Source organism: Chiroxiphia lanceolata, chromosome 27 (assembly GCF_009829145.1).
Source record: "Chiroxiphia lanceolata isolate bChiLan1 chromosome 27, bChiLan1.pri, whole genome shotgun sequence".
In the NCBI taxonomy this organism is placed as follows: Eukaryota; Metazoa; Chordata; class Aves; order Passeriformes; family Pipridae; genus Chiroxiphia; species Chiroxiphia lanceolata.
In genome coordinates this window covers 2200208-2218023 of record NC_045663.1, presented here as the reverse complement: position 1 = coordinate 2218023, position 17816 = coordinate 2200208, and the positions used below count along the sequence as shown (strand labels likewise).

At 50.8% G+C, this 17816-nt stretch overlaps 1 protein-coding gene across 1 annotated transcript in view; it reads right to left on the bottom strand.

The window, feature by feature from the left end:
- The window catches only part of FBN3 (fibrillin 3), a gene marked incomplete at its 5' end in the record, with an annotated part of 119392 nt that overhangs the window by 100194 nt on the left and 1382 nt on the right, over positions 1-17816 (bottom strand). The window contains 3 exon segments of the mRNA XM_032711677.1: positions 111-209; positions 978-1060; positions 15567-15861. Coding sequence (XP_032567568.1) covers positions 111-209; positions 978-1060; positions 15567-15861 — 477 coding nt within the window.

Sequence of the window (17816 nt, the reverse complement as noted above, 5' to 3'; positions counted from 1 at the left end):
AGGGGCTGCCAAAACACCCCAATATTTGAGGTGCCCAGAGAAATGTCTTTTCTGTTTTAAGAGAGCCACAACAGCTCAGAGGGAGGAGGGTCCTCAGGATGTTCTCTTACCTCCAGCTGAGCCACAGTTGGGAGAAAGTTGTCCATTGGAGCACGTGCACATGTTCGGCCGCGAGCAAAACCCGTCACCACAAGAATTCCTGCAGATTGCTGGAGGGAGAGAAGGGGAGGAGGAGGAGGAGGAGAGGAGAAGGAGAAGGAGAAGGAGAAGGAGAAGGAGAAGGAGAAGGAGAAGGAGAAGGAGAAGGAGAAGGAGAAGGAGAAGGAGAAGGAGAAGGAGAAGGAGAAGGAGAAGGAGAAGGAGAAGGAGAGTTTCAGTTGAAGCACAACCAACTACAGGTACAACTGCCCCTACAGAACCTCATTTATTTACTCCTGAGAATCCCCTAAAGGGCAGGTTCCTCCATCTCCCTGTAGCTCACGCCTTTATCCTGCAGAAACCCAAAACATCAACCCATTAGTGGATTTTACAGGGTTGAGAGCCCAAACAGCACAGAAAACTCCCAAAACAGAGGTGTGATTTATCCAAATCCTCATCCTGCCCTGGGTGGCCACTCAGAGATGCAAATTCCTGCTCGTGGACCCATCTGCTTCCATTGGATTTGCAGCATCAGCATCTCAGTGGGGTTCAAGGAGCTCAAACATTCCATCCAAAGGAGCAGCTCCAAAATAATTTCTCCAGGAGCCTCCTTGGAGGCTCATCTCCCAAAGAAGGCACCCAAACTGCCCGGCAACGAGGAGCACAGGGGTTGAAATGGGGCCGAAAATCCAATTTTATCCCGTTAAACGGGAGCAGTTGGAGCCATCCAGGGCTGGGAGAGAACTCCCAGGAATCCCTGTGGGTTGGGAAACGTCCAGTGTGAGCTGGGCCTCCCTTCCCAAAGCTTCCCAGGGGGGTGGATCCCGGTGGATACTCACGGACGATGCACTGGTTCCCTCCGGGCAGCGTTTTCCAGCCGGGACAGCAGTAGGAATGGAACCTGGAGCCGCAGACATTGGGCCTGAAAATTAAAAATATGGGTTTTCCTCTGGTTCTGGGCAGTGCCAGGGGGTAAATCCAGCTGTGGCACGGCTGCAGGACAGCAGGGAATGGCTCCTGCCGGGATATCTCCCTGGCAAACCCCGTTCCCTGTTAAATGGGATAAACTGTGTTTAATTCCCACTGAGTTTTAATAACTGACTTGTGCCCTCATGTGCAGAATGCTCTGGGTTAAAAACCTTTGCTTTGGGTCAAAAACTTAATTTTAAAAGCTCCAAAAGGGTTGGTGGATCTGTTTGGGGTGGTTTTGTTTTGGTTTTTTTTTTAAATCCTGATTCATCCCCGATTGTCCAGAGCAACAAATAAATCTCATTTTCCAGGGAACAGCCTCCCTTTATTTATTTCCCTGTTATTTATTTCCCTGTTATTTATTTCCCTGTTATTCATTTCCCTGTTATTCTGCCACCAGCAAGGAACACGATTTGATGCTTGGATTGAGGGGGTAAAGGGTAAATCTATATTTTAATCCCAAATATTTCCAAAAGCCTGGGCCTGAGGTTGGCACAAACTGGGAAGAGAAGTTCACTCCGAGCAGAGGAGGAATTTTAACTGATATCCACATATTATACATATATTTATATGTTTAAACTTACAGTGAATTTATACATAATATATATTTATAATGAATTTATATCTGTTTACACTTACAGTGAATTTATATCAAATACATAGAGACATATAGACAGATATATCCCTATATTTGCTAAGAAGAGTGGGATGAGATTCCAGAGGAGAGGAGAACATGGTGCTGCCACCAAACAGCCAAGAAAATGCTGTTTACAGAGGGATTTTAACTAATGTACAAATATATTTATATTATATATAATTGATATTTTTATAGTCATAGCAAATTTATATCAAATCTATATTTATAATTAATTTATATCTAATATATTTGGGCTTGTAGTGAAATTATATCTAATATATATTTATATATTAATATTTAAATTATTAATAATATTGATATTAATGTTAATATTAAATATACATTTATATGTATATATTAATATAGATATATTTATATATTTACCTATATAAATATATATTTATAGTGCTTATAGTGAAATTATATCTAATATATATTTATATATTAATACTGAATTATTAATATTAATATTAAATTTATATAAATATAAATATATATTTATATTTATATATTTACCTACATAAATATACATAAATATATATTTATAGTGAATTTCTAATGTCAGGTCCTGCAGAATCTGATTTCAGCACAGGGGTGGGACCAACCACCCAAAGAACATTAATTTTTAACATTAATGTTCCAACAGTGCATCCAACCTTGGCCTCAGGATACCTCAAACCTTGGTGGAGATTAAAGAATATTCCAGAGCCATTTTACCAGGCAAAAGACTCGGAGAGGTTTTAGTTTTGGGGGGGTTTTTTTGGCCAAAATCAATGAAGGAAGAGGAATCTGGCATCGATCCTGTGGGTCAAGACAGAGGGAAGTTGAATGAAATCGATAAAAAAGTGGAGTATTTTGAATTTTGGTGGCAAATTCCAGCTCCTTCCAAGAGAGATTCAGCCAAGGGATCCTGGGAGAGGTCCTGGGCACCCTTTTCCACGGAGGGTCAAACTCCAAAATCCCAAATTTTTCCTCCCAAACCGGCCCTTTTGGAAGCATGTGCTAAAAATTAGCCAGAGTTTCAAAACAAACCACCGGGAGAATCCAGTTTGAAGGGGGCTGAGATTAATCTGGTGGCCCAGGAATGACCTGGAGGGAGAATGAAATCGGATTCCAGAGCAACAACTCAGCGAGGAGAATGGTGTTTTGTAAGGGAAATAAAACAATAAAAGAACATCTTCAGCAGATTTGGGACCAAAAAAAAAACCCCGCTTTTTAAAATGAACACGGTTCTCTCCAGGCTGGGAAATACAAGCTGGAATCCCATCAGTGGGGATAAAAGGGATGCCGTGGAATTATGGAATCCTGGAATGGGTTGGGTTGGAAGGGACCTTAAAACTCATCCAGTTCCACCCCCTGCCATGGGCTGGGACACCTCCCACTATCCCAGGATGCTCCAACCTGGCCTTGGACACTTCCAGGGATGGGGCAGCCACAGCTTCTCTGGGAATTCCATCCCAGCCCCTCCCCACCTTCCCAGCCAGGAATTCCTTCCCAATATCCCACCTAAATTTCCCCTCTTTCACTTTGAAGCCATTCCCTGTGTCCTGTCCCTCCATCCCTTGTCCCAAGTCCCTCTCCAGCTCTCCCGGAGCACCTTTAGGCCCTGGAAGGGGCTCCAAGGTCTCCCTGGATCCTTGCCTTTTTCAACCTGGCCTTGGACACTTCCAGGGATGGGGATGGAACAATCAGTCCTAAATTAAAAATACCAAGAGGGTTTTATAACCCTCCTCACCCTCAGCTTTGCTTCCTTCCTACCAAGGGGGTCTTATCCAGAGTGGATGCATTCCAGGAGCATTTTTCCATGGATGTGCTGCTGAGGTGGTGCCAATTCCCACAGGAATTTTCCTTTGGGTGTCAGAGCCCTGGAGATAAGAGCCCTCTACCCTAATCCAAGCAGGTCCTGGTTTAATCCCTGGAGCAGCCAGTGAGAAGCTGAAAGAGTCACATTCGTGCTGGTTCTTCCCAGCAGTGTTTTCTGGCAAAAGGACCCGCTGCTGGTCCAAGCCCCTGGTCCAACTGGTGCCAAACTGGACCTGGGATCATCCCTGAAAAGGCTGGAAGAGCTCAGCTGCTGGAAGGAGCTTTTTAAATGCCAAGGAAGGACAGAGGGAAAAGCAACTCTGGCCATGCCCGTCCTCTTCGCCCGCTTTAAATGAACAATGGGACTGAGGAGATAAGCAGGGACAGAGCCAGCAGGAATTTCAATGATGGCACCAAACGCTGCCCTCTGGCAGTGCCTCCATCGGAGAGAGCTGGAAAATGCCAAGGAAAAAAAAAAAAAAACAACAACCACGGGAACAGAGCAGAGCTGCGGCCACGGGATGTGAAACGCTGCTGGCAAGGGGAGCCCTCCTCCCGAATCCACAGGGGCTGGGAGGCAGGAGGGAGGGCTGGGAGACGTTCCCTGCCCGCAGGGTGGGGGTGCCAGCCCTCCCGTGGGCACAGGGCACGAGGGGCTGCTGGAAAAAGCTGGAAAAAACAACCTGGAGTGGTTGTTTACGGGCCGAGCGAGGAGCTGGAAAGGGCTCAGCCCTGCCAGTTATGGGCAGAAGCCGAGTGTGACTCCAGCAGGACTGGACTCGTTGTCAAAGGTGGGACTCCCCAGGCTGAGGAGTCTCTGCAGGCTCAGATTCCAGCCAGAAAAATGGTCACAATCACCCCAAAGTCACCAAAATGAAGTCACCAAAGTGAAGTCACCAAAGTGAAGTCACCCTGAGTTTCCTGCTCGCCCGCAGCTTTTTGTCCCCAACACACACACCCCCACCAAGGTTTTGCCATGGGAGACAACTCCCAGCTGGAGTGAAGCCCCCAAATCCTCCCCAGAAAGCTCTGCCCAGTCACTAATTGGGGGAATAACCGGTTTCCCAGGAGCTCTTTCCCTCCCACAGCTAATGAACCCCCGGCTGCACGGGGTGGGAGTTTTCCGGACAGCAGGAGCAGCAGCCCAGGATTTGTCTCCCCTGTCAGGGGCAATCAATGCACCTCAGTGGTCACCAGCCTTCCCAAAGTGCTATTTCCACCCCTTAAAATTACAGGAAGGCAGGAATAAATGAAAATTGGTTGATTGCCAGGGCTGGGGGGGGAAACTCTCAGAGATGTTCTGCTCCTCTCAGGGCTTTGCTGCCCTGGCTGCTCCTGCATCCTCCTCCTCGCTGGCCTCGTTCAACACGTTAATTCAGGAAGAATTCATTGCTTTGGGACAATTTCCTGCTCTTCTCACCGGCTGGAGAGACCCTGAGATTCCCTGAGGTGTAAACCTGGAATTAGCTTTGCTTGCACACTGCAAATGCTGTTCCCAACTCTGCCTGGAAAAGTTTAGGATGGATTATCTGCTACCTGAGCAGATCCCAGTCATCCTTCCTTTCTCCTCCCTGCTACAACCTCAAACTTGGTCCTGTTGGGTGAAAACACGTCCCCTGGGCACGGGGAATCTCCTGGGCACCACTCTCCAAGGTGGAGATGCTAAGGAAGGGCGGAGGGAAAAGCAACTCTGGCCATATCCGTCCTCTTTGCCCATTTTTCCCTGTTCAACGGGAAAAGGAATCTGAGATAAATCCAACAGCACTGAGTGATGGTTCCCTGGGCCAGCTGGGGTCTCTTGGCAAGGGTAGAGATGCCACCACGTCACCTCCCCTCTTGCAGGGATGAGGAGGAGTCCCAGTTCCAGTTTGGGTGCCCTCGGAAACTCAACGGCTCCGTTTTTTTGGGAACTAAAACTTGGATAACAAAAGGATCGTTTGCTTTGTTTCCCCCGGGCCCCAGATGGGAGTCAGGCAAGCGACCAAGCCCGAATTCCTTCTTCTCCAAGTGTTTCAAACAAAACACTCCCTCAAATCCCCCCTCCTGCCCTTGCCAAAGCACAACCGAGCGGGCGACGGCGAGGCCGGAGCTCAGCGAGCGGCAGCTTTCCCGGGATCTGGAGGATTTCGGGATGAGAAATCGTGGACTGCTTCGGGTTGGAAGGGATCTTAAAACTCAACCTGTGGCCAGGGACACGTCCCACTAGCCCAAGTTGCTCCAAGCTGGCCCTGGACACTTCCAGGGATGGGGCAGCCACAGCTTCTCTGGGAAATCCATCTCAGCCCCTCACCACCCACACAGGCAGGAATTCCTTCCCAATATCCCACCTAAATTCCCCCTCTTTCACTTTGAAGCCATTCCCTGTGTCCTGTCCCTCCATCCCTTGTCCCAGATCCCTCTCCAGTTCTCCTGGAGTCCCTTTAGGCCCTGGAAGGGGCTCTCAGGTCTCCCTGGAGCCTTCCCTTCTCCAACCTGGCCTTGGACACTCCCAGGGATGGAGCAGCCACAGTTTCTCTGGGAATTCCATCCCAGCCCCTCCCCACCCTCACAGCAAGGAATTCCTTCCCAAAATCCCATCTTAATCTCTCCCTTTTTAGTTCAGAACCATTCCCCCTGGTCCTAACAATAAAAAAGTCACTCTCCACATTTCTAAATGACCAAGAGATGAGAAACTTCTCACCTGGACCTCAAAATATGTCGGAAAGATTCCGATCAGACCCTGGGCTGGATTAGGCCACAAGGTCCAGGGGAACCATTTCTCCCTCTCCTGGGGACATTGGGGGAGATTTTGGGATTGGGGAGGGGAATTTGGGGATTTTCGTGGCATTTTGATAAGATTTGGGGGGATTTTGGAGCCAAATCCGGATGGTTTTGGACCGAAAAATGGCATTTTTAAGGTCCAAAATGGGGATATTGGGGTGCAAATTCCCAGGGGTTTAAGGTCAAATCCATCACATCAAAAGGTCAAATCCAATGGATTTGGGACTTTGGGAATTCTGGGGGTGATTTCGAGGCGGATTTGCCTGGATTTGGGTGTGGTTTGGGGGATTTTTAGTGCAAGTCGGGGCTGTTTCGTTGCAATTTTCAGGGAATTTTGCAGGAATCGGATGGAATTTCGTGGATTTGGGAATTCTGGGGGTGATTTTGAGGGTGATCTGGGGCGGATTTGGCTGCGCTTCGAGTGTATTTGGGGTGGGTTTTCCTGCAATTTTGGGACATTTCGCTGCCATTTTTGTGGCTCTTTGTGGGAGCCGGATGGAACTTTTGTGAAATTTGCATGGATTTGGGAATTTGGGAATATCTGAGGTGATTTTGAGGGTGATCTGGGGTGAATTTGCCTCCATTCTGGGCACATTTGGGGCGGTTTTTCCTGCAATTCATCACCGGATTTCAGACACAGCCCTTCAGAGCCATCTCTGCTTCTCCAATCAGTGAAAACTCAATAATTCCAGACCAATAAAGATTTCTGATTTGATATTCCCAACAGGAGGCCTGTCTGCCATCCATGGAAGAGCTACTTTAGGGAAGGGACAGAGAAATTTCTTCCTGGATTATTTGTGACCCCCCCTGCAGCCCTTCTCTTATTGTGAAATTCGTGCCAACGAAATGACTGCGGGCGACTTAAAACCCTGTGGGTTTTCCAAGGACAATGATCCCACCTCTCCATCCAAGCTGGAAATTCTTTTCCCCCTATAATTCAAGATCCTCTCGGGTTTTGATCTTTGGGGCTCTCACAACAAGGCACTGAGTCACCCCTTGGCCCCTCAGCTGGGGGGGGGGGGGGCAATAATTAATGCCAAATGTGAGGGTGGCTTTTGGCAATTCATGTCCCCCCCCCCCCTTCCCAAAGGGATTTGGGATTGTGTGGTGGCGTGAGAACGGAGCTGAAACAATGCTGACTCTGGGACCCTTGGAATGTTGCAGCCTCCCCCAGAGGGATCCCTCAAAGAAAGGCCGAGAGTTGGATTTTTGGGGGGGAAATTCTCAGTTTTAGGAGTGGTCTCTTGACCGTTTTCTCCTCCACCCCGGGCCTGTCAGTGCACACACACTGCTTGGGCAGTTTGATAAGCTGTTTGCAAAGGAAAAATTCCAGGAGAACCACTGGAAAACTCAGATCTGAGCGAGGCAGCCCCTGCTCAATGCAAGGATAACGAACCTGCAAATTCCTCCCACGTGGAACACCACCCTCCTGTTCCCCAAAAGCAGCCTGATACCACTCAGGAATAAATGGAAATTCCTGATACCACCCAGGAATAAGTGGAAATCCCTGATTCCTGATACCACCCAGGAATAAGTGGAAATTCCGCTGATTTCAGTTGTTTCTGGGTCTAAAAATCAAGTTTTAAAGGTGCAGAGGGGCTGATTGCCCGTGCCACGAGTAAAACTCCCACCCCAAGAACTCCCAACAGACATTTTGCAGGGTGACAGTGAAAGGACAAAAGTTTTCAGAACTCAGCACAAAAAAACCCCATGGAATCCCCCAAAAGTTTAGGCTGGAAGGAAACTTAAGGTTCATCTCATTCCACAGGCAAGGGACACCTCCCACTATCCCAGGTTGCTCCAAGCTGGGCTTGGACACTTCCAGGGATGGGGCAGCCACAGTTTCTCTGGGAAAACCTCCCCATTGAGAGATGGAATTCATTTTTTTTAATGATTATTCTTCAGTTTCATAAAAGAAATGAAGCAGAAGAGCCTTAAAAAGACTCTATACAGCAAGGAGACCCCTAAAATCTCATTATACACCTTTTCTCTGTCAATAATAGTGGGGGGGTTTTTTTCCCCCCTTAATCCAGATCTTCACACATCTTTATATGAGTGGTGGTGGGGAAAATCTGCCCTTATTTGTGCACCTTTAAATCCACACCCTTTAGATCAGCAAGGAGACACAGAGAGAAGATTTTCCTTTGAAAAAGACTAAAAATCCAACTGACTTCCAGGAACTGCTCAGCACTTCCATTTGGAAAGCAGCATCACCCACTCCTCCACCTTTTTTTTTAATTTCCCCTCCCCTTAAACTCTGAAATAAATCAAAACTTCAAACACAGTCCTCAAAACTTCCAGACAAACCCATATAACCCCTTCACTCCTCTGCCAGATAATCCCTTCCCATGCCAATACTCTCCTTGATGTTTCCTGCCCGGGCCACAAGTCCAAGATCAACCATTTCATGACATAAATCAAGACACACCAGGAAAAATTTAGGACCAAAAGTCTCAAGCCAGGAGTTTCCAGCGGCCTCCTGAGTTTGGTTCCTGCTGTTGTTTGTAGGATTTCATCTCTGGTTCTAAGGATAAACTTGAGGTTTATGTGTGTGGAGGGCATGAAATGTGCTCAGGGCATGGATCACAGCGACAGAAACTCCAGTGGCACCTTTAGTGGAGGAAATTTTGTGTATTTTGCCAATTAAATGGGTTTTTTTAAGTATTTAAATTGCTGTAGCTAAAGGCTCTTTTGCACCAGTAATTAAAGGGGGTCTGCCTAAGCTGAGTGAAGAATTAATCTGGCTGCCTAAATTAAGTGAAGAATTGGGACATTCCAGCTTCTGCTGCCTCTTAGGTCAGAGAATCAACAGAATCACTGAGGTTGGAAAAGACCTTTGAGGTCCTCAACCCAACCCCCAGCACGTTCAGCACCGATCCACGTCCCCAGCTGCCACATCCACACATCCCTGGACACTTCCAGGGGTGGTGACTGCCCTGGGCACCCTGTGCCAGGGCTTCACAACCCTTTCTGTGGGAAATAAGAATCCCTCATGTCCAAAATAAACCTCCCCTGGCACAGCTCGAGGTTGTTTCCTCTGCTCCTGCCTCCTTGTTTTCCCTGGGAGAAGAACCTGATCCCACCTGGCTCCATTCTCCTGGCAGGGAGTTGTTCTTGCTCCAAACAGGATTGTTAATTTTCAAGCAGGTTCTTCTACAGCTTGTAGGTCAAGATGTGAATTTTTTTTTTTAAGGAGATAAAGGTGAATTTGTGCTTTTAAAGGGCTCTGAGGGATCGAGGAAATCGGATCCCGCAGCTCCGACAACTCCCTCTCAAGGGGCTCTGAGGGACAGGGTGGGGTTTTGGGGTGTCCTGGGCAGGGCCAGGCGTTGGAGTGATGATCCCTGGGGGGTATCCCATGGATCCTGTGATTCCCAGGAGTGGTAAAGGCGCAGAAGGGATTTGCTGATCCCCCCTCGGGGCCGATTCCTGTCAACGAACTCGAACTCCAACACTGAGCTCGGACTCGGCAGAGGCAGAACCAGGGCCTGGACTGGGGAACTTCTGGCAGGGCTGGGGGTGGTTGGGGCACCAGCTCTTTTTAAAAGCTCACATTCCTGGTAAACCTTCACTGAGAGTAAAGGGAACTACAATTCCATGATTCCAAGAAAACCCTCGTTGGGATTCCTGGGCTAAGATTCTGCAACATCAGGGGTGGACTTGGAGGCAAACGCTGCTGGAAATCACCTGTGGACATCTCAGGTGCCTTTCTCAGGTACATCCTCGATGTTAAACATCACCCCAAAGCCAGCTCTAGTTTAACTGGGTGCCCAGAAATCCCAGTAAAATTCCCTCTCCGCTGCTCAGGGAGGGGATGGAGAGTTCACCCCATCCCTCAGCTCCTGTTCTGCACTTTTTAAAAGCTCACATTCCTGGTAAACCTTCATCAAGAGTGAAGGAAACTACAATTCCATGGATCCAAAAAAAACCCTCCTTGGGATTCCTGGGCTAAGATTCTGGTGGAACTGCAACATCAGGGGTGGACTTGGAGGCAAACGCTGCTGGAAATCACCTGTGGACATCTCAGGTGCCTTTCTCAGGTACATCCTCGATGTTAAACATCACCCCAAAGCCAGCTCTAGTTTAACTGGGTGCCCAGAAATCCCAGCTTTCCCTCTCTGCTGCTCAGGGAGGGGATGGAGGGTTCACCCCATCCCTCAGCTCCTGTTCTGCAGTTCCTTCCCTCCCCATTCCCCAGGGACAAGCTGGAAAAATCAGGAGAGCGTCCAAAAGCTGCAGTTTGGGAACTCCTCCTGTCCCCCCCTTTTCCCCCACAGGGAATTCAGACACCTCAATCCCTTCCCATCAGCCAGAGCCAGGGAAGAGGCACAACAAACACCTCCCCAAAACATCCTCTCGCCATCCATCTTCTCAATTGCAGTGGCCATTTCATAATTAATGGGCTTGACATAATTAGTTGTGTTCAAAGTCAGGCCATAGCTGAGCCTTTATTCTCCCCCCTGAAAAAAACAGGCAGCCAGGAACTTACAGGAAATCGTGGTGCCAGCACAAGAGCTCAGCTGGCTGCAGACTAATCATCTTTGCTTTCCCCCTTTGTTAAACACATTCCTGCTCTTGGAAGCCGTTCAATAGTTCATTAAACTAATAATCCCATTCAAATCCTGCCCTCATAAATGGATTTGTCAGGGCTGTTCCTTTCAGGAGACCGGTGATTTCGAATTGTCTCCCCTCTAATGAGCCCAAGGACAGATTAAAATCGTGGCTTTGGCCCTGATTTATTGCTTTATTAATTGTTATTTGTGAAAGCATTGGCGGATAAGAGGCTTGTTTGTTTTGTGTTTAGGCCATGCTTTGCATTTGTTTCGTGCTTTTCCCCTTCATTGGAGGGGGCTGGGATGGGAACTGAGCTCCCAAATAAATAGATTTTCCAGCAAAAACACACACAGCCTCTTGACCTGAACTGCTGAAGCCTCTTTTATCAACAATTCATCTACAACTGCCCTCGTGGTGCCCAAACATCAACAAGGGCTTGTCTTGGGGTTCCTGGAGAGCAGTTTCTTTACCATGAGCTTGCTGATATGAAATTTTGGGGTGTTTCCATGAGTATTAATTGATGGAAGACTTCACAGAAATCAACTTGCCACCGAAAGAGAAAAGATCTCCTGGGGCCACTTGGGTTCACTCAACTCTTTTCCTGGGAAATGCCCCATCCCTGGAAGTGTCCAAGGCCAGGTTGGAGCGACCTGGGATAGTGGAAGGTGTTCCTTCCCATGGCAGGGGGTGGGACTGGATGAGTTTTAAGGTCCCTTCCAGCCCAAACCACTCTGGGATTCTGTGAAACCTTCAGGAAGTCGTTTGTAGGAGTAGAATTAATTTCTCTTATTTAAGAGAAACAGAAGGAAGATATTAAATTAATATATTTGGGGCTTTGATTCTACCAGAGTTGATATAAAAAGCCCTATAAAGGCACCTGGGTCCCACTTCTCTCTGCAGTTCTGGTGTGATTCCCTTTTCTTGTTCAAATGGTGGTATAACACAATCTGGAGATGGAGGGAATTTGTGTCTCCAGCCAGCCAAGAGAAAAGGAGGGCACAGACAATAAATCACAGAATCACTGAGGCTGGAAAACACCTCCAAGACCATCGAGTCCAACCCTTAAATCAGGACAGGAGAGGAAAAACCCAGAATGGGAGAGCAACAGCCCAAGATGGGAGAGCAAAACCCCAGAATGGGAGAGCAAAACCAGATCCTGTCAAGATTGGGGACCGTCCTTGGAGCCCCTGGATGTGTCTGTCTGTCATCAACCATCCTGGCAGCAAAAACCACATCTGCCAAGGACAAAATGCTGTGTTAACACCTCAAAAGGCTTTGAGATCTGGAAGGTTGAAAGGCCTCAAGTGCACGAAAGGAAAATTCTCACCGACTTGCTTTGGGAAACACGGGGTTTTTTTTCAGGGAACAAAGAGAACAAGAGCTCCAGAAACCCTGAGGAGGAGGTCCCACAGAGGAGAAAAAGCAGAAATCAGGACTCTGCACTGCATTTCCCTCCCCTCAGAGCCAAGACACGAAGTTTTGAAGGTTCCCACAGAGTGTTCAGGGTGGTGGTTGGGGACGGTGGCCCAGGGCTCAGTTCAGACCCACAGGACACAGCTAAGCTCTGCTCAAGTCCAGTTCTATTTAATTCCAGCTGGTGCAAGAGCCAAAGAAAGTCTCAGGACCAGCTGAAGGTTGGGTTGAAGTTGGTTTATCCCCCTGGAAGGGAAAGCTGTGGGTCTTTGAGAGCAAGTGCCAAAAGCAAACCTTGGAAATGGTGTCGTGGATTATTAAAATGGACACCAGATAAATCAGAGCTTGAGTGGTGTGGCTGCAGATGATCCCACAAAATGCAGGGGTCAAGAGGAGGCAAAATCACCCCCAATTTAAAGAGATGGCTGGAGGTGATCTGACCTTTCTTCACCTTTCAAGCTGCACCAAGAAAATTCGCCGTTCGCTCATTTCTTTTGCACCGAACCTCGAGTCTGATCTTCCCCAAGGGGAAATTTCACAGCAGCAAAGAATCCTGACACCTTAAAGCAGCAGAACCCAGGTCAGGGAGGATTCCAGAAAGGTTGGAAACAACCTCTAAGATCACCAAGTCCAGTGTTGATGTCGATCCACCACAATAAATTGTTTCGAGCCAGAGCACGAGGACAAGGGATCAGCCCAGTTTTGGGGATTCCACAGGAAAAATCACTGGGATTTTGGGCTCTGCAGGAGATGGCTCTCACTGGCTGCCAGACCCACCTGGTGACACCTGTAGGTGCTTCCCAAGCCCAGCAGAACATTATTTAAAACGCAGATTTCTCGTCACAAGTGGTGTCCCCCTGCCTTGGAAAATGGGGATTTTTTAAAGAGAGGGATCTCTGAGGGGCTGGAAATCCTGAGATTTGGACACCAAACCATCAGGGAGCATGGGAAGTGCCTGGGGCAGGAGCTCCAGCCACTCCAAGCTTTGCCAGCTCCCCCCTGTGCTGCCCACCACGAATCCCTCCCTCGGAACAAGTCCTGCTCTCCCGAGGGTCTGGAAAACAATGAATCTTCAGTTGGCTTAAATTAGAGCTGCCCAGACTTCCTTACACAGACCTTGCACTTATCCCAGTGGGTTGTTTTCTTTTTTTCTCTCTCTTTTCCCCCAGCAGTTGCTCCACAGGGCGTGAGGAAAGCAGGAGGGGAGGAGGAGGAGGGAGGAGTGTGGTCCTCAGCTCCCTGCGGGGGACTGGGAGCCAGACAGGGCCGTGTGGCCACTGAGAACTTGCCCAACCAGTCCCCTTGGTGTCGTTTTACTTAAATGTTGGTCCATGCCCGATGCTTCAAAGTGCAGAAGGGTTTGTTGTTTTTTTTTCAGAAGTCATTTCTGCCTTGGGAATCTGCCCCTTCGTTTTTTTAAAAGCGCCCTCGGGATTTGGACTCTTCAGACTCGAGCAGAAATCAAAAAAGGGGTTTAAGCTGGAAATAATTTTTGGAACCAGGGTCTTGGCCACTGAAGTCACCGAGTGCCAGAAGACCACTGGGCACCAGTGACCTTTTGTTTTGGGTGCTGTGAGCAATGGGAACATTTATTTCCTTGCTCTGCCCTTCCCTTTTCTTCACAGGGCTGCGTGAGACAACGTTATCCGAGCCCACAGCAGCTCCTTCCAGTCCTTCCCACCTCCACTGGGAGCTCAGGAATCAGCCACATACAGCCCAGGGTGAATCAGAGCCCCTGGATCTGGTGAAACCATCCTTTCCAAACAACAGCCTTCCCTCCTTTTAGTCACAGAACCGTGGGAGGGTTGGGGTTGAAGGGATCTCTGGAGACGATCAGGTCCAACATCCATAGCCATAAAGATTTTTTGGGATGATTCCTCTGAGGGATGAGGAGCAGCAAAAGTAATAGGGGAGAGAAAGGGTGTCCCTACCCTGGGAGTGAGCAAAGGGCTGCCGGGGGGGAGCTGGTTTGGAGAACCCCAGATCCCAGGAGGGCGATTGTCCGCCTTTCCCGAGCCCTGCGCCGCGGGAAGGGGAGGCCACGCGCGCCGGAATCCCGGGAGCGGATTCCCTGCGGCGGGGCCAGGGCTCTGAGCTCCGGCTCCAGCCCAAAACACGGCACATTTGAGCCTGTCTGGGCTCAAAGCTCAGCTCTCCAGGCCATTCAAGCCACATTCCCGGCGAGAGCCGAGGCCTCTGGCACGGCCGGGGCCCCGCGCGTGGATCACGTTCCGCCCCGGCCCTGCCCACTGACACAGGAAAGCTTTCCAAGAACTGCAGCCAGACAGACTTAAAATAACCCAGAGTCCACACCGGGGCCAGGAACCATCTTGAGAGCAGGAAACACAGCCCAGCTCCGGCACAGGGAGCCTCTGGCTGGGCCCTGTCTCCCTCCTCAGGTGGAAAACGGGTTCTCGCGCTGATTTGTCCCACAGATGAGCCCACGAGGCACAACGAGGGGCTGTGGGACACCTTCCCCTCAGAAACACTCCTGGCAAAGCAGCTCTCAGGGGCAGTGACCTCCCAGCACAGCCCACGGCCACCGGCAGCAGAGCCAAAGGCAACTCCAGGGTCAAATCCCGAGGCGACAACATCCCTGCCAGCCATGTGGAAAACGCGGCCCCAGCCATCGCTGCACGGGGTTTGGGTGGGAAGGACCTTAAATGCCATCCAGTGCCACCCCCTGCCACGGGCAGGGACACTTTCCACTAGCCCAGGGTGCTCCAACTTGGCCTTGGACTCTTCCAGGGATGGGGCAGCCACAGCTTCGCTGGGAAATCCATCCTGGCCCCTCACCACCCTCCCAATCAGGAATTCCTTCCCAATATCCCACCTAAATTTCCCCTCTTTCACTTTGAAGCCATTCCCTGTGTCCTGTCCCTCCATCCCTTGTCCCAAGTCCCTCTCCAGCCCTCCTGGAGCCCCTTCAAGCCCTGGAAGGGGCTCTATGGTCTCCTTGGAACCTTCTCATCTCCAACCTGGCCTTGGACACTTCCAGGAATGGGGCAACCCGTGCCAGGGATCTCCCCACCCTCCCAGGGAGGACAAACAAGGGGATCCCTCCCACCAACAGGTGGGTGTGGGTGGCTCTTCACAACCACTGCAGATGAACCTCGAGGTGCTGTGACCCCCAAACACAGCTCAGTGCCCAGCTTTGCTCCCACAGGACCCTCCTCGGACATCCCCCACGGCGGGAGCCGAGGGAAAAACAACCCCTCCGGCCCAGCCGCGCGTGCTGAGCTCACAACCCCGACCCCGCCGCGCGAAAACGCCGGGGAACATCCAAACTCACCCTCGTAACGAGTCCTGGCCTCTCCTCCTCACCCTGCTGGGCGGCCTCTCCTCGTAGCCGGCGAATCTGTCCGTCTGCAGGTCCCCCTCGTACTGCGCCCGGGCGTGCCCCACGCACGCCACCGCCGTACATCCCAGCACCAGCCTGGCCAGCCACAAAACCCCCATGGTGGAACGACGGCCCAGACCCCCTCGAGTCCCCCGGAAGCTCCTTCCAGCCGCGAGGGCCTCCCCGCTGCGGATTTTCGGCGGCGGGTCCCCCCGAGCGCCGAGGTGCCGTCCTTGCCCTTCCCGGTCTAGGAGGGGAAAGATGGGAGAGAAGAAGAGAGAGGCGAGTGTTCTCAAGGGCTTCCTAACACCTTTATATCACCCCACTCTTCTCTCAATCATCCCACTCTTCTCTCAATCATCCCACTCTTCTCTCAATCACCCCACTCTTCTCTCAATCACCCCACTCTTCTCTCAATCACCCCACTCTTCTCTCAATCACCCCACTCTTCTCTCAATCACCCCACTCTTCTCTCAATCACCCCACTCTTCTCTCAATCATCCCACTCTTCTCTCAATCATCCCACTCTTCTCTCAATCACCCCACTCTTCTCTCAATCATCCCACTCTTCTCTCAATCATCCCACTCTTCTCTCAATCACCCCACTCTTCTCTCAATCATCCCACTCTTCTCTCAATCATCCCACTCTTCTCTCAATCACCCCACTCTTCTCTCATCCCACTCTTCTCTCATCCCACTCTTCTCTCATCCCACTCTTCCATCATCCCACTCTTCCCTCATCCCACTCTTCTACCATCCCACTCAACGCCGTGGGGTCGCACAATCCCACCCGGTTTGGCTCCCAACCACAGCGGTGCCAAATCCTTCTTTCCCAAGAGCTGGAGACCAAGAGAAGATGTCCAAGGGTCTCCCATCTATTTTCCTGCCCTCCTGGTGGAGGAAACAAGCCCACCAAGCAGGAGGAGAACTTCAGGAAAGAGCAGATCCTATTTATGGACCATCTTCCCAGGTCTGTTTGACTCCACTGCACTCCAGACAGGCCATGGAGTGGAGATTCACTTCCAGCTGCTGGAAAACAACCTCCCGGATCATTCCAGCTGCCTGAGGGGAATGGTCTGCTGGGAAACCATCAGAGGGACATGGACACCAGCGCACACCAGCAGGAAAAAGGGTCCTGATGGGCTGGAGTGAGAGGGAAAACCATGAGCTGGGACCAAGGAATGAAGATGCCTCAAGCTAAGCCTGGATTCCATGGAGAGGGAAGGGACAGAGGGGAGGGTGGACGTGCTGGAGGGATGGAGAAGAGCTCCTGAGGTGGGACAGGCAGCTGAGAGGCACGAGGAGGAGGATGATCCAGGTCCAAAGGCTCTGTGGAGAAGGGGAGTGAGCCAAGGGAGGCAGGAAGGAGACCCCTCACCCCCTGGCATGAGCACGGCTTGCCCAGCTCCAGAGCCTGGGAGATGGACACAGCTCCAGCCCCAGAGGCTGGCCCCAAACCACACCAGGGCAGGTCTTCACCCCCTGAGGCTTTTTTTGCCCCGAGCAAACCCCATTCCCGGGAAAACAGGGACACGGCCCGGGGGGCCCGAGGGCAGAGCTGGGGAGAAGGAGCCCAGGGTGGGCTTAGCCCTGAGAGCCATCCCGGGTCTGGGGGGCTCTGGGGTGAAGGAGAACAGCCCTGGGAAGGGGTGAAGACCCTGGCACAGCACTGACCCCCCCTTGGGAGCCACGGGGACATTCAGTGACTCCCCGGGGTGGCCACTGTGAGCCGGGGGGCTGCTGTGGGGTGTGGGGAGCGGGGCAACGAGAAAACCCAAGGGAAAAGCTCTGGAAAGTGGGTCAGACTCCACACTCTGCACCCCCTTCTCCTCCCCCTCACCCCCATCACCCCCCCGATTCCCAAATTTCCCCCTGTGGAACTGGGAAGCCCACCCTTCCTCCCCCTGCCCGGCAGCAGGGTCAGGATCCATCTCTCACCTCGAGACCCCCCCCCCCCCCAAAAAAAAAATCTGGTCTTTCAGGGAGGCAAATGCTGCTGGATCTCCCTTCTCCAGCCCAGGGTGGAAACAATTTGGAGCTGCAAGAGGCCCCGGGAGCAGCGTCGGGGAGGGAAAAGGGCCCCCGAGTCCCCCCCCTGATTGTCCCCCCTGCTTTCCCACAGCAGCTTTCCCGTTCCAGCCCGGCCTCAAAGCAGGCAAAAAAAAAAAAAAAAAAACCCCAACAAAAAAAAGGAAAAAAAAA